The sequence below is a fragment of the Stegostoma tigrinum genome, chromosome 1, assembly GCF_030684315.1.
Source record: "Stegostoma tigrinum isolate sSteTig4 chromosome 1, sSteTig4.hap1, whole genome shotgun sequence".
NCBI lineage: Eukaryota > Metazoa > Chordata > Chondrichthyes > Orectolobiformes > Stegostomatidae > Stegostoma > Stegostoma tigrinum.
Window position 1 is genome coordinate 77,154,000 of NC_081354.1, and position 16,296 is coordinate 77,170,295.

General features: G+C 39.7%; 1 protein-coding gene across 6 annotated transcripts in view; it reads left to right on the forward strand.

The window, feature by feature from the left end:
- LOC125453416 (septin-11) overlaps positions 1–16,296 on the forward strand; it is an 80,800-nt gene that overhangs the window by 23,466 nt on the left and 41,038 nt on the right. For all 6 annotated transcript variants that reach the window (XR_009445816.1, XR_007247762.2, XM_059646443.1 and 3 more), the window contains exon 4: positions 14,153–14,273. Coding sequence is in view for 4 of the 6 variants with exons in the window: in XM_059646443.1 (XP_059502426.1) it covers positions 14,153–14,273 (121 nt within the window). In the remaining 2 variants the exon portion in view is untranslated. The remainder of the gene's footprint in view (positions 1–14,152; positions 14,274–16,296) is intronic.

The following is a 16,296-nucleotide window of genomic DNA, read 5'->3' on the forward strand; positions in this document are numbered from 1 at the left end:
ATTGATAATTTAAATTTGACTAACCCAGTTTTGCTGCAGTGAGATCACTTAAATCACGATGTGCATGTTCAAAAGACAAAATCACTTTAATGTTTCCCTCATGTAATCATGGCATTCTCTGTAATCCTGCTCCCAGATTAGTGCCATCACTGTATGATCCATGACAGGAATTTGGGCTTTTTTATATAACACAATTTATTGAATTCTAGTGATATGTATATATCAATTATGTGCAGGTTGGATGGTAGGCATATGCGAGACACAGGTCGCCAGTGGAAAAAGATAATCATTTTTCCAAACACTTCAAAGATTCCCAGGCATATAATCATTCACAGATGTCTGAGATTTCATGGCTCCAAGCCCCTATTGGCATATCTGTTCCTTCTGCCTGACCTCCACTTCCACAGTTTTGTCAATGAAATCACTCTATAATAGTCAATAAAAGAAACCATGCGTAATACGTGTATATTTTTTTCTTTCTAAGCCTAGCAATTTGAGACTAATTGTTGTACTGTGTGCGCTACCCTGTTGAGAATAACTAACATCATTGACTCGGACTCTACTTGACAGTTAGGCTTGGCTTTAGATGATCTTTCTAACCATACTAAATCAATAAATTAATTAAAGGGACTTGATTGGCAGACAATGAATAATTTTAACTTTAGGCTGGTATTTTACAGTTGATAATAAACCAGAAATTAAAGCAATCTGCCAAAGTGTAAATGCAAAGTCTCTGTTTTCCATATTGGGTTTATAATAGCATGATTTACTCTGAATAACTAATCACATCAGTTATTATGGATTGGATGCAATTTAGATTAATTGAGGAATGTATTTTTGCTGATCCTGGGGTGGTGATTAGATGACGTGGTTTAGGGTTCAGACGCTGGTATTGATTGTTATCCTGAAAGAAGTGTAAGAACTTAATTTAGGATTAGGCCACACAGTCCCTTGAACCTGCTCTGCTGATAAATAAGGCCATGGCTAATCTGATTGTGGTCTCATGTGGACACGCGTTGAAAAGGACTGAGTCTAGCTCTGCTTTGAACTCAATTTGATAGAATAGCTTGCTGATTCTGTTTGCAACAACAATTGAATGCTATTTGTGCAAGGCACCAAAACGTTACCAGCAAAACTGTTCACTTACTCTGGCTGCTTAATCTCTGGTAAGGCAATTATAATTCTGCTGGCATCCTAACACTTGTACTTTCAACCAAATAGCAATTTGCAGCAATTCTTTTCATCCATTCAGTTCTGAGGAAGGGTCACTGGACCTGTAACGTTAACGCTGATCTTTTCTTCACAGATGCTACCAGACCTGCCGAGCTTTTCCAGCAACTTCTATTTTTGTTCCTGATCTATAGCATCCACACTTCTTTCGTTTTTTTTTTAAATATTCCTTTCATCCCCCGCTCTCTGTAATTCATGTTAGGACCCACCCGAATGTGGCTGCCATAACAAGTAATGTATGTTTTATCACTGCTGTAGCTCAGATTTGCATAGCTCAGTTCAGATCAGAAATTACAGTATAATATTCTCTGGTTGCCAACTAAATCAAAGTCCAAGATATATTTTATTCTATTGCAAACTTTGAACCACTGAGTCAAATTTTACTAATGGTGCAGAGGAGGATGGAAGCTGTGAATACTGAACCTTGATTGTGAGCAACACTCAGTTGTAACTGTAATGAATTTCTGTATAAACTGACCAGTCTGTAAGCAGATGTTTTTCATAAATTCTTGAGTAACAAGCGCAGTATTTAAATTAACTCAACATGATTAACATAGCAGTAACTTTTAATTATGTACTATTGGGAAAAATGCTCTGCCAGCAGCATTCACAAAGACAATATGGTTTTTATTGCTATTTGCGTTCACTCCAACAGACATAACAGAAATGCGTATAGGGAAGTGAAACTCCCTAGTCAAACTTTGTACAGCTGTAAAAACACTAGGGTGAAGGACCATGTTAACTCCCTGCTTTACTTCTTTACAATACCCAGATTGTACCTACTTTGGTACCATTTTATGACAGAGTGTATCACATGTTTTTTTCTCCTTCAGCATAGGGTTATTTGCATTTTACTTGTATTACTATTTCCTCAAAGAAATAGAGCAGATTGTTCAAGCAGAAATTCTCCTTCTGCAGTCAGAATGGAGGGTAAGGGAAAGTGAAAGAGACAGGGAGTATGGAGTTAAATGGAAAGATAAGCAACAGGATAGCATGTGTACAGGTGGATTTAAGCTCGAGGCAGACTAGGAATACAGCAAAAAGGAAGAATAGCTTAAGACATCTTGGGATTTCCAACCTCTCTAATAATGATAAGAAAGTTAGCATTAAGGCACTTTATCTAAATGCTCGTAGTATATGCAACAAAGTAGATGAATTAACAGCACAAACCCTCTTGAATGATTATGATGTGGTAGGCATCACAGAGACATGGTTGCAGGGAGTTCAGGACTGGCAGTTAAACATCCAAGGATTCACAACATATCGAAAAGACAGGGAGGTGGGCAGAGGGGGTGGGGTTGCCTTGTTAGTTAAGAATGGAATTAAATCTATGGCACTGAATGACATAGGGTCAAAAGATGTGGAGTCTGTGGGTGGAATAGAGGAACCACAAAGGCAAAAAAACAATAATGGGAGTTTTGTGCAGACCACCTAACAGTGATCAGGACCAGGGGCGCAAGATGCACCGTGAAATAGATAGGGCATGTCAGAAAGGCAAGGTCACGGTGATCATGGGACTTCAATATGCAGGTAGATTGGGTGAATAATGTTGCCAGTGGATCCAAAGAAAGGGAATTCATGGAATGTTTGCAGGATGGCGTTTTGGAACAGCTTGTGATAGAGCCCACAAGGGAGCAGGCTATTTTGGACTTAGTGCTGTGTAATGAGCCAGATTTTATGAAAGACCTTGAAGTAAGGGAAGACTTAGGAGCAGCGATCATAATACGGTAGAGTTCAGTCTGCAGTTTGAAAGAGAAAAGGCAAAATCTGATGTAATGGTGTTACAGTTAAATAAAAGTAATTACAGGGGCATGAGAGAGGAATTGACAAAAATCGACTGAAAGCAGAGCCTAGCGGGGAAGACAGTAGAGCAACAATGGCAGGAGTTTCTGGGTATAATTGAGGACACAGTACAGAGGTTCATTCCAAAGAAAAGAAAGATTATCCGGGGTGGGATTAGACAAAGGATGTCAGGAAATATATCAAAGAAAAAGAGACAGCCTATAAAGTGGCCAAGAGCACTGGGAAATCAGAAGATTGGGAAGGCTACAAAAACAAACAGAGGAAACAAAGAGAGCAATAAGGAAGGAGAGGATCAAATATGAAGGTAGGCTAGCTAGTACTATTAGAAATGATAATAAAAGCCTCTTTCAATACATAAGAAACAAACGAGAGGCAAAAGTAGATATTGGGCCACTCCAAATTGATGCTGGAAGGCTAGTGATGGGAGATAAGGAAATAGCTGAAGAACTTAATAAGTACTTTGTGTCAGTCTTCACAGTGGAAGACATGAGTAGTATGCCAACAATTAGGGACAGCCAGGGAGCAGAGTTGAATATGGTAGGCATTAGAAAAGAGAGAGTGCTAGAAAAGCTAAAATGTCTAAAAATTGATAAATCTCCTGGCCCCGGTGGGCTACATCCTAGAGTTCTGAGGGAGGTGGCTGAGGAAATAGCGGAGGTTTTGGTCTTGATCTTTCAGAAGTCACTGGAGTCAGGGAAAGTCCCAGATGATTGGAAGATTGCTGTTGTAACCCCCTTGTTTAAGAAGGGATCAAGGCAAAAGATGGGAAATTTATAGGCCTATTAGCCTAATGTCAGTAGTTGGTAAAATTCTAGAATCCATTGTCAAGGATGAGATTTCTAAATCCCTGGAAGTGTTGGGTCAGATTAGAACAAGTCAGCATGGATTTAGTAAGGGGAGGTCATGCCTGACAAATCTGTTAGAATTCTTTGAAGAGGTGACAAGTATGTTAGACCAGGGAAACCCAGTAGATGTTATCTATCTAGACTTCCAAAAGGCCTTTGATATGGTGCCTCACGGGAGGCTGCTGAGCAAGGTGAGGGTCCATGGTTTTCAAGGTGAGCTACTGGTTTGGATTGAGGATTGCTGTCTGACGGAAGGCAGAGAGTTGGGATAAAAGGCTCTTTTTCGGAATGGCAACCGGTGACGAGTGGTGACCTGCAGGGTTCAGTGTTGGGGCTGCAGCTGTTCACCTTGTATATTAACGATCTGGATGAAGGCACCAGGGGCATTCTGGTGAAGTTTGCCGATGATACAAAGATAGGTGGACAGGCAGGTGGTACTGAGGAGGTGGGGAAGCTGCAGAAAGATTTAGACAGTTTAGGAGAGTGGTCCAGGAAATGGCTGATGAAATTCAATGTGAGTAAACGTGAGGTTTTGCACTTTGGAAAAAAAATACAGGCATGGACTATTTTCTAAATGGTGAGAAAATTCGTAAAGCAGAAGTGCAAAGGGATCTGGGAGTGTTGGTCCAGGATTCTCTAAAGGTTAACTTGCAGGTAGAGTCTGTGATTAAGAAAGCGAATGTAATGTTGTTTATCTCAAGAGGGTTGGAATATAAAAGCAGTGATGTGCTTCTGAGACTTCATAAAGCTCTAGTTAGGCCCCATTTAGAATACTGTGTCCAATTTTGGGCCCCACACCTCCGGAAGGACGTACTAGCCCTGGAGCGTGTCCAGCACAGATTCACACGGATGATCCCTGGAATGGTAGGTTTAGTGTATGATGAGTGGCTAAGGATCCTGGGATTGTACTCATTAGAGTTTAGAAGGTTGAAGGGAGATCTAATAGAAACTTACAAGATAATGTATGGTTTAGAAGGGGTGGACGCTAGGAAGTTGTTTCCGTTAGGCGGGGAGACTCGGACCGGTGGGCACAGCCTCCGAATTAGAGGGGGTAAATTTAAAACTGAAATGAGATGACATTTTTTCAGCCAGAGTGTGGTGGTCTTGTGGAATTCATTGCCAAGGAGTGCTGTGGAGACCGGGACGTTGGATGCCTTTAAGGCGGAGATCGACAAATTCTTGATCTCACAAGGAATGAAGGGCTACGGGGAGAGTGCAGGGAAGTGGAGTTGAAATGCCCATCAGCCATGATTTAAATGACGGAGTGGACTTGATGGGCTGAATGGCCTTACTTCCACTCCTATGTCTTATGGTCTTATGGTTACGAGGTAATCATAGGATGATTACAGGCCAGACATGTGCCATTTTTTCTGTAGGAGTCACTCAGCCAGTCCAACTCCCTACCTATTCCCTCAGCCGTGAAAATCTTTCCTCTTCAGATAATTGTGCACTTTCCTTTTGGGAGCAATTATAAACATTATACCTACCATTATAAACGTGAGTAGTGCATTCAGATCCCAATCAAATACTGTGTTTTAAAACACTTCTGGTTCTTTCTGTTTAATATTTGAACTGATATCCTTAAATTTACTGTTGAGTCTATAGATATCTTCACATGTTTTGTTGCCTGTTTTGAGTGTGCATCGTCCATAAGCCTCTTTCCAATGATACTTTCTTAATGGTGGTCAGTCTCGTGTGTACCCTAACTTGTAATTCCACACTTGGTGTGGAGTTCTTTGACTGTCTAGATCCTTTTAAATTTTTGGTTTGCTCCTTAAAAGTCTCCACTACTTTTGCTCTTTACAATACCAAAAACAAACTCCTCAAAGTCTATCCCTCTGGTCAAACTTTTCCCCTAATGGGTGAATAAAAAAATCAAAGTTAACGTTTCGGACCCAGTGATGTTAGAAGGTGGAATTTACATAATTATTTAACTACGTGATGTGTAGTGTGGAACATGTTCATGATATTTTGCAATGGGGTTTGGGGACACCGTGCCTCTGGTTCTTCTGCAACCAGAGGGCTGCCACACGATTGACTGATAGTTGACAGAGGCAGGAATTAGTTCTAAGGGCCATTAAATCTCAGCCCAGCCAAGCGGATGTGACCTTGTCATTTTCTTCATTGTGACAGGGCTGTTATTTCCATGTACAATTCCAGTAGTGATTTTTGTGAAGAATTAACTCTTGGGTGAAATATTAGGAAGTAATTGCCAATGCACCTTTGTGAAATGAAATATATTTGAGAAAAAGAAAGAGTAATGTGGGACAGAGAGAATGAAGTTTGAGAGCATCTCAAGTTTGAGTTCACAGTGGTCTAAATATGACCTTGTCTCATGTAAACATAAATCCCAATAAATACTGATGTGTAAGAGCTTCAGTCCCTGGAGCAAGCGTGCGATGATTCCATGAAGCTGCACATTAATGACAAGGGTGTAGATGGATTTAGAGCACTACAGAATAAGAGTGAGACTTGAGAATATATGGATATGAACACACAATGAAGATGGGTTAGTCCTGAACAAACGCAACCGTAAGGTCAGAGCTGGATGCGTCTATGGTTATCAAGATTAGCAGTGTTTAGTATGAATGTATTCTAAACAGTGCAATTTTGAAGTCTGAGCCTGAAGGCAGTTCTTAACTTTGACATCTTCTCAACCTATCTGCCTTGAATTCAAACATAGTGGGTCATCAAACCCCATGATAGAAGAGAAGCCCCACTTTAATGATATCGTGGTTCAGTGCAAACTATAGTAGAACACAATTTGAAATGGCTGTACATGAAAGTATGTATATAGTGATGAAACTATCTTGAACAGTAGCCACAATTGGTATTTGATTTCATAATGAGGCTTACTGTCAAACCATCCAAATCTTTTGAAGGTTGTAGATTCATTTTGTGTAGCGTTACCATTCTCAGCTGAACGAGAATATTTTCTTTTGCATTTTGGAATGTATTAACACTTCTGAATTTCAATAGGAAAATTATAAGAATGTACTCAAGCTTGCTAGACATTTGGTAGTTTCTTTGAATTTGAGTTTTTATGTCTCTTATTTCTGTCAATGCAAATCAAAAATCTTATTCCATTTTTTTCCAAGAGGTACTGGGAAGGCACTTGGAAACTCTTGGTTGTTTTTTGTGTGGTTGGAAGTTTCAGAGGGTTTAGAGTTTGGCAGTCAAATATGCAACATATGTGACCATTCTGCAATTTTCAATCTGGCTCTGTTTGAATTCTTCCACACTGTCTGTCACATCACAGTTGTTAAAATGAAGATTGCAAGTCACTGTGGTATGCACATCTGTTCTTTGTTAACTTTTCTGATTTCCCATAGTTGCTATCCAAACAATGTTATGTTGGCAATCTGTTGATTTGAAACAGTAATCTGGTATTAATTCTTACTTTTTTTAAGTGGCTGATTAACTTGGATGTATTCTTTTAATGTTATTTTAAGGGCAGTGATATCATCTAACCTTTTTCCTCCTTGTTCTTCTAGTTTGCCTGGCTTGTGCATTTCCTGTTAAGAGCAAGGAGGCAGCCAAATTCTTCCCAGGCCTCTGCCTGTTGCCAAAAGAGGCCAAGCTATTTTGTCTTTCTGTACTTCATAGACATACACCATGTAGCCCTGGGAGCACAGATAAAATCCTGCTGCTAATTCACTTGTATATCACATTGTTGCTACAGAGTTTGTAAGACTTCTGAGCTTTTCAAATTTCTCTTATCTGAGATTCAAATAGCATAATTCATCAAGTGAGAAAGGCACAAATACAGTTCATATTTCTTAAATTTCGATGTCCAGGTGACTAAAGCTTGAAGAGTTATGCTCAATTATGTTTCCAAACTTGGAGGCACCATCTCTGGCTGAGGCACGTATGAAATCTAGATGATGAATATACAATTTACAGATTGAAGCCATTGCAACCAACTCAGTTTTCACCTCAATCTAATGTCCAAACATTTGCATTTACAGTTGGGTAGCATTATTGGAGTTGAGCACTGTAAATTGAGGCCTACCATCTCTGTGCCAATGGTGCACACAGTATCTCAGTTTACCTACTTTTAGACCAAAATTGATAGAAAGCAAAGCACAGACCAGGGCTTCTGTCCTAACCAAGAATTATTACTTATTACAAGTAATTAGACTGTAGCTGCGTGTAAACAGATATAAACAATTGGCATATAACACTACTAATTAAAACACTAATCCCCTTATAAACTTGCCTTACCCTGGCAAATAAACACACATGCATACACAGAGACAAGGAAACTGCAAAAATAGATTATTGACAAATTTTTTTAAAAATGGAAAGTAAGTTTGGCGGTCTTTATTTCAAATACAGAGCGCACTGGAGAAACTCAACAGGTCTTTATAGCCTACAGTCTATGAAGTGCTTGAGTGAAAAATGAAGCGTTGTTCATCAAGCTTGCATTTTCTGCTTAGGGTCCTTACAGCCACAAGGTCTCAATACTTAATTCAATAACTTCAGAAACTGAGCAGGTTATGTCTGTTCTCCATCTTTTTTTTTACATATAACCCTTGCCCTCCTCTCCTATAGCCTTGATTTGTCTGTTCTTGGTAGAGAGGACTCATTCTGTCTCCTTATACACCTTAAGTTACACCCATTTAACATCTCTTTCTCCACCAATAACAAGTCTTTTGTCTTTTGCACTGCACTGGTCCGCAGCTTCTGTCAAAAGTTTGTAAACAAGTGCCATACCAGACTTGAAATGTCATGTCTGTTTCTCTCTCTCAACAGGTAAAAATCAGAATGTAAATTGGAAACAAAAATAGCAGTTGCTGGAAAAGCTTAGCAGGTCTGAGAAAGTGTCACCAGATCTGAAACATTAACTCTTATTTTTCTTCACAGATGCTGCCAGACCTGCTAAACGTTTCCAGCAACTGAGATAACAGGGAGTAGAGCTGAATGAACACAGCAGGCCTAGCAGGAAAGCTGATGTTTCGGGTCAACATCCTTTCCAGCAACTTCTGTTTTTGCTCTCCGAACAGATGTTGCCAGACTAGAGTCCATCTGGTATTCGGTGTTTATTTCAGATTTCCAGCATTCTCAGTATTTTGCCTTTGTTTGATCAAGGTTTCTTCCCTCTCTTCACTCTAGGACTAGTGGACAGCATTGGACATTTTGGGGAAAAAAAATGTTCTTGAGGTCTGGGGCCTTGGTTTTAAAAAAAATTATTGTTCATTTTTAGTTAATTATGGTCTGTCATGTAACATCGGTCATTCTGGTTAGGAGAATATTTTCATGGTCTAGTGATTCCAGTCAGTAGCTTTCATGGCCACTTTTTCAGCAGTGCCCATAATTTATCAGATTCTTTTTCAGTAGGTTTAATCTTGAGACAAAGAAACCAAAGAACTATGGGTGCTAGAAATCAGAAACAAAAACAAAAATTGCTGGAAATTTTCAGCAGGTCTGGCAACGTCTATGAGAGAAACTAGATCAACATTTTGAGTCTAGTAACCCTTCTTCAGAACTGATTGTTGCTAGGAAAAAGTTGCTGAATATATGCAAGACAAAGGGGCAGGGGGGAAATTAACAATGAGTGGAGATGGAATCCCAAAGGGAGAAAAGCAGTAAAATAGACAAAGGAATGGGTAAAAGTCATTCTGGGGGAGTCAGTAGCTGCTAATGGGCACCATTAACGGCTGATAATGGATTGTGTGCAGTAGCAGCTGATGTGATGGCTAGAGTTCCGAGGAAAGGTCACTCAACCTGAAATGTTAACTCTACTGATCTGGCAGCATCTGTGGAGAGAAATCAATTTCTCTTTTGTTTCTGATTTGATGACAGGGTCTGATGTGTAGGGTTGAGGCAAGGACATGGGAGAAGATACTCGGGGCCCTAAAATTACTAATCTCACTATTGAATCCAGAAGGCTACAAGCTCCCCAAACAGAAAATGAGATACTGTTATTCCAGCTTGCATCAATTCTGAGACAGATATTGGCCAGAGAGACTGGTGGTGTGTTGAAGTAGCAGGCAACAGGAAGCTTGGTCATTTTGCAGACATACCAGATAATAACAGTCAAATTTGAAAGTTTGAACAGTTTTTCTATGATAGAAACAGGAAAAATATGTTCATTTGAGTATTTAGTGCTGAATGGCTTTTTAGTGCGATGACATTCACTGATTTGAAAGTATTGTAAAGAGACAACAGCCCAATAAATATGGAAGTTGATGGAAAAGCTCTGTAAGTCTGGCAGCATCTCTGAAGAGAAATCAGAGTTAATGTTTCGGATCCGGTGACCCTTCCTTAGAACTGGTAGCTAGGAAAATGTTTTTTTAATGCAGAAAATAGGGTGGGGGGAGGGAAGTAAACAATAGGTGGGGATACAGCCCCTTCCCCCATCCTATCTTTTGCCTAAAAATCAACATTTCCTGGCTATTACCAGTTCTGAGCAAGGGTCACCGGACCCGAAACGTTAACTTTGATTTCTCTTGACAAGTATTCTTCCCCTCTTTCCAATTCCTCCTCCACCTTTTTCTATTTTCTTTCCTCAGTAGCTCCTTACTTACCCACACTACCTATCAGGGAGTGACAGGTTAAATCTCGGAGTGATAAGTGCAGCCAAGTGAATGTGTATCTGCTTCATCTGTTAAACTGTTTTATTCCCTGTATAAACACCTGTAATCTATTCAAGTAAACACAGGAAGAGCATTTTGTTCTGAAGTAGAAGGGCCCCACCTGAATTGCTAGCCTGTCTGTTTCAGGTACTGTCTGATCTGTGAATTTGCAACATTTGTTTATTTTTCCTCTGTGTGTTTGTAGTCAGATGCATGTTGTCTTAAGAACACTGGACAAACTTTACAAAGGACTCTAGCCAAAAATATTTCAGGTTAAGTAACAACATCAAAAATAGTCTAGTTAATTTTCCTAAATGAATGAGATTACTGGTATCACAATTCCCCAATGTTTCGGAGGTCAGGGGTCAGATTTGAATACTTTGTGTCTTCAAAAAGTAACTGCCATGCATAAAGTCTTCTGAGTGATCTACCGGTATTAGATACGGTTAACAATTTACAGAATTTTTTTTTAAAGAATCTCTACGGCGTGGAAACAGGCCCTTCGGCCCAACTAGTCCACACAGACCCTTGGAGCATCTCACTCAGATCCACCCCCTTATAACCCACCTAAGCTACACATCCCTGAACACTGCAGGCAATTTAACATGGCCAATCCACCCAGCCTGCACATCTTCGGATTGTGGGAGGAAACCGGAGCACCTGGAGGAAACCCACGCAGACACGGGGAGAATGTGCAAACTCCACACAGTTACCTGAGCATGGAATCGAACCCGGGTCCCTGGCGCTGTGAGACTGCAGTGCTAGCCACTGAGCCACCGTACCGCCAGTTGTATCTTGCAAATTGTGAATATGAATTTTAAGCAAATATAAGTACAGTTGTCATTGTAATTGCAACCAGATCACCATGAAATTTTACTTTTGAGTGAAGATTTTCTATAGGTAAATATGAAATGAGCAGTTTGTAATAATGCTGCAGGCATTTAATCATTCTATAACTGAAGTGTGCGGAAGAAATACACAATGTACCATTTCTAATATCCCAAGTTCTAAAACCATTTTATTATCCTGTTAGCTTGCCTCTGGTCCATGCCTAAGTAGACAGTTTTCATGTGCCAACTGACATGAATGTTGCTAAGTTTATCAACTGCAAGAATGCAGCTGTTATATTGTTATGTTATTCCAGTATGTTTTAGGAACTGTATGTTCCAGCATTTGAACACACAAATATTCAGAGTGTCACATCACTTGACACTGCACCACAATCTGTATGAAGCTAACAGTGTATATTGTAGAACACATTATGAACTGAGAAATACATTCAGAAAGATCCAGTATTTGAATCTAAAATGAGATTATTGTGAACTTATGGGAACTGCAAGATTACACAGTTAAGATGTATCCTATATTTCCCTAACCCACGTGACCAGAGATGCAGGTTCAAGTTCCACCTGCTCCAACAATGTGTTATAACATCTCCAAATAGGTTGATTTAAATTTTTAAAAGAAAAGTGTCACAGGACGGTGATGATCTTAAATGCCCTGGTATATAGGTACATTAATCATATTGTTCATGATTGCCTTGTACATTATTGTAAAGAGAAATTTTGCACCATTGAAAAAAAGTGTAAATTGATTTGATTATAGACAATGTTTGTAAGGAACATGTATTCACTTTTAGGAGTTGATATTGTTTCAAGGGATGTTGGAAGTTCACTATTTATAGAGCCACCTCTTGTGACATTACACACCAGGAGTCAGATAATGAGTGTGCAGTATATAGTTCAAGTAATGTGAGACGATGAGGTGATGATTAAACTAGGAGCTGGGCCCTATACCTCACTGTAAAGGGTGACAACTCCTCAAATGGAGATTAAAGTTGGGACGACACTTTGGTTCAGTGTTCAGCACTGCAGTCTTACAGTGCCAGGGACCCGGGTTCAATTCTACCCTCAAGTGACTGTCTGTGTGTGGTTTGCACGTTCACCCCATGTCTGCGTGCGTTTCCTCCGGGTACTCCGGTTTCCTCCCACAGTCCAAAGATGTGCAGTTTGGGTGGAATGGTCATGCTAAATTGACCGTAGTGTTCAGGGATGTGTAGCTTAGGTGGGTTATAAGGGGTTGTGCCTGGGTGGGATGCTCCAAGGGTTGGTGTGGACTTGTTGGACCAAAGGGCCTGTTTCTACACTGCAAGTATTCTATTGACTATTGACTCTAGTTTCCTCCCACAGTCTAAAGATGTACAGGTTAGGTGGATTGGCAATGTTAAATTGCCCATTGCATCCAGGGATATTTAGGTTAGATGGATTAGCCATGGGAAATGCAAGGTTACAGTGTTAGGATTGGGGATGCCTCCCGCTGAGATGCTCTTTGGAGCATTGGCATGGACTCGATGGGCTGGATGGACTGCTCCCATGTTGTAGGGATTCTATGATAAAGTTGTGCTTCAAGGAATGAATTCTGTGCGCAGCATTTGTATTGAGAGTTTGGTGGCAAGGGGAGAGGAGGTGCTTTAACTTGGTAGGCATGTGTTGGCTTACTTTAGGGGAAGCAATAGTTTATTTAGCTGGTGGGCAATTGCTACTGGAAGCATCGCCTACCGTAGAGATATTCAGTAACCAGTGAGTTCAAAAGAATTCACCAGAAAAAATAAACTACAAGTTTATAAAAACTAATGTTGCAGGGACATGAGGTAAGATTGAGAATTGCATCATCCAAAAATCTGGCTGTTGGAACAATTGTATTGTGCTATATCTCTGCCAGTAAACTTTTAAGAGTATGTCAGCGTGCCTTGAAGCGATATGGCATTATCACTGTACCCTTGGTTCACAGGCCATGAAGATCACATACTCCATCTTTTAACTTAGGTGACTTGAAACATGACATGCTAATGGAAGCGCACTGCTGTTTGTAATTGATTAACTTAATGTAAGACCAGACACTGATTTATCTCTGAATGTGATATTTGTCTAAATTAGTGAACCGTAACAAATATCTGTTGGATCTTTCATTACCACATTAGGCAGTTATCGTAGTTTGTGTAAAGATGATAGCGTAAGTGTCACCACATCCGGTAAAGACAACATGCTAAAGGCAAAACCCAGAATGTACTAGACCTTTCAAGACAGAAATTATTTTTGCTGTTAAGATGGCTAAATGGCATTGAGGTATCAATTGACCATGATCTAATTGAATGGTACAACAAACTTGAACAGCTGATTGATTCGCGCTGGTTTCATTATCTGAACTGGTAAATGGCCATTTCCATCACGACATGTGGTATTGCAGCTACGTGTTGAGAGATTTGCAGTATATTTTCCACAGAACATTATAAAGAGATGTTCAATGCAGTTTGCCAAGTGAGTGAGAAGATTCTATTTCCATGTATTGTGCATTAGCTTCTGAAAAGGCTAGATATATGTATGTTGAAGCAAAATTATAATACCTGTGATATTTTAATATAGTTTAGGACCAGATAAGATACGTTGGTACCACTGCACCACAAGGCCTCTTGACATATTTGCTGGATGCCTACATTGATCTGCATGGTAATAAATTTTGTCTCAAGCACTCACTCACTGAAAGGCTTGCTAGATACTCCTTTCATCTCTTCCATAAATGAATGGTAAGTGATGGTGCCCTTGAAATTGAGAAGCAGCCCTAAGGGCTTATGTAAGGTGGAAATAAACATTAGCTGTTTAATTAAAACTACATTTTTATTTATTCTTTTCTTTGCAGTCTCATAATGAAGACTTACGAAACTTGAATCTTGCCGGTCATGTTGGATTTGACAGCCTTCCAGATCAGTTAGTCAACAAGTCAACAACACAAGGATTTTGTTTTAATATTCTTTGTGTCGGTGAGTAAAGTATGAAAACACTAAAGAGAGAACTTCAACCTGGAGATTTTCACGTCCCCTGAATATCACACAAGAGAAATAGATAGTTATCAGTTAAAGAATAAAAACCAGCCATGAAGCTAGGGGAGCCTTTCCACTGATCTGATATGAATTGTATTTTTGAGAGATTTTATGTCTGCTTAAGCTGGCAGACGTGAACTTCGGTGGGCTCCTTTCCAAAAAAGCAGATGGACAATAGAGCACTTTTTTTTTGGTACTGTATTGAAGTGTCACTCTTGCTGGAAAGAATGGATGCGGCACCCTACCATTTCGAAAGCAGGATTGTCATTGCATGTAATCTGTGCAGGATGTTCTGTAACAGAGTATACACTTACTGGTGTGCGCTTGTGTGATAAAAGATAAGCTTGAAAAATGAGGTTAATCAATGGGGGCCTGTGTGAGTAACTACTCAATAGACCTTCATCTATGCTTCAGGAGCAGCACCCTCAATCTGTATGCAGGAACTCACAAGTTGCTTAGTGGTGATTTTACCTCATTATGACCCTCATTACCTTCTAGGAGCACAGAGTCAGGTCTAACATTCACAGTATTTGCGACTGACTGGTTTGATTTATTTATGTTCTCCCATGTTCTATGTACCCTAAAATATCTGTTTAAAAATCATGTTTTGAAATCACTCTTGTGTCTCTAAATTTATGCAGTGAATTGTTTTGGACTAATTGCAAAATCTTAAAAATTTATTCATCCAATATGGGTACTTAATGGACCAGCATTTATTCCTCATCCCTAGTGCCCTTGAGAAAATCGTGGTGATCTGACCTACCATCTCAATCTTTCAGTGCCCTATCCAACACCTACTGTGGGAGTACTTTTGCTGCAAAGACTGCTGCTGATTAGACCACAAGAAACAGGCCCAGGACCTTTTGGCCTCTCGAGCTATGCTCTGCCATTCAATATCATCTTGGCTGATTCAACATTCCGTGCATCCACTTTCCTGCAATTTTCCTTTAACCATTGATTCCCCTGCTGATTAAGGATCTGTTTCTGTTAGCCTTAAATATACACAGACTATACTCCCACAGCTCTCCATGGTGAGGAGTTCCGAAGACACTCAACCCAGAAGAACTCCTTCCTCACTTTTTAAAAAAATTGACAAAATAACTGTTCCAACATAATAATTAGGATATGGTGAAAAATGAAAGGGATGAATGTACATTGAATAGTTAAGCCAAAGACACATTTGCAGTTGTATGAGGAATGACCTACTTCATACAGCTGAGTGAAGAGCCATTCCTGATAAAGAAGCAATCTGCTTAGTCATGGCCATCATATCACATGGTATTAGCTTGAGTGCCCAAACTGAAGTGAGTTCCCAATTTAACTCACATTTGAACAGATTAATAGATCTTTCAGAAAGTTCAATTTTCATTATTTTGTTGTTTCCCCCACTCCTGTTTTATATATTACAGCAAATGGAAATCTACTCTGCTACACAGCGATTGCCAACTCCAGTTCCTCTAACAATCCCATATTCATTCTTGCCTTCTGTTTCTCTTGTGTTGCAGTGAAGGTTCTTTTTAAAACTAAATATGACAAACTATTATTGACCATTTTGGAATATTCAATTCCAATGGAAATGCTCTTATGGTCGAATTTAACTGATTCAAGTGCTGCACTTATTTTGCAAAAACTTGGCCACATTCTGAAGGGGATTGTGCAGACAAAACATTTTATCATTAACATATTTCATTGTTCAGAGCTCATAAAACTGGTGAATACAAACATATGTCTGTTTGATGCTGTCCCAGAGGCTGTTTCATCAGGGCTGTGAGGAGGTAAATCCGATTTTGTTAGTAAGTATGGCCTGTTGGAAAGAGTGAAGATTGTTTTGCGTTCATGAAGTCTTTTAATCCATTAGTAACGTATCATCTGTTGAACATCACAAAGACCCTGGTGGCCTCGAGAAAGCAGTCTTCCCACAGATTTTTGCTTATTCCTAATCAAGATAGACCAGCAGAAACTT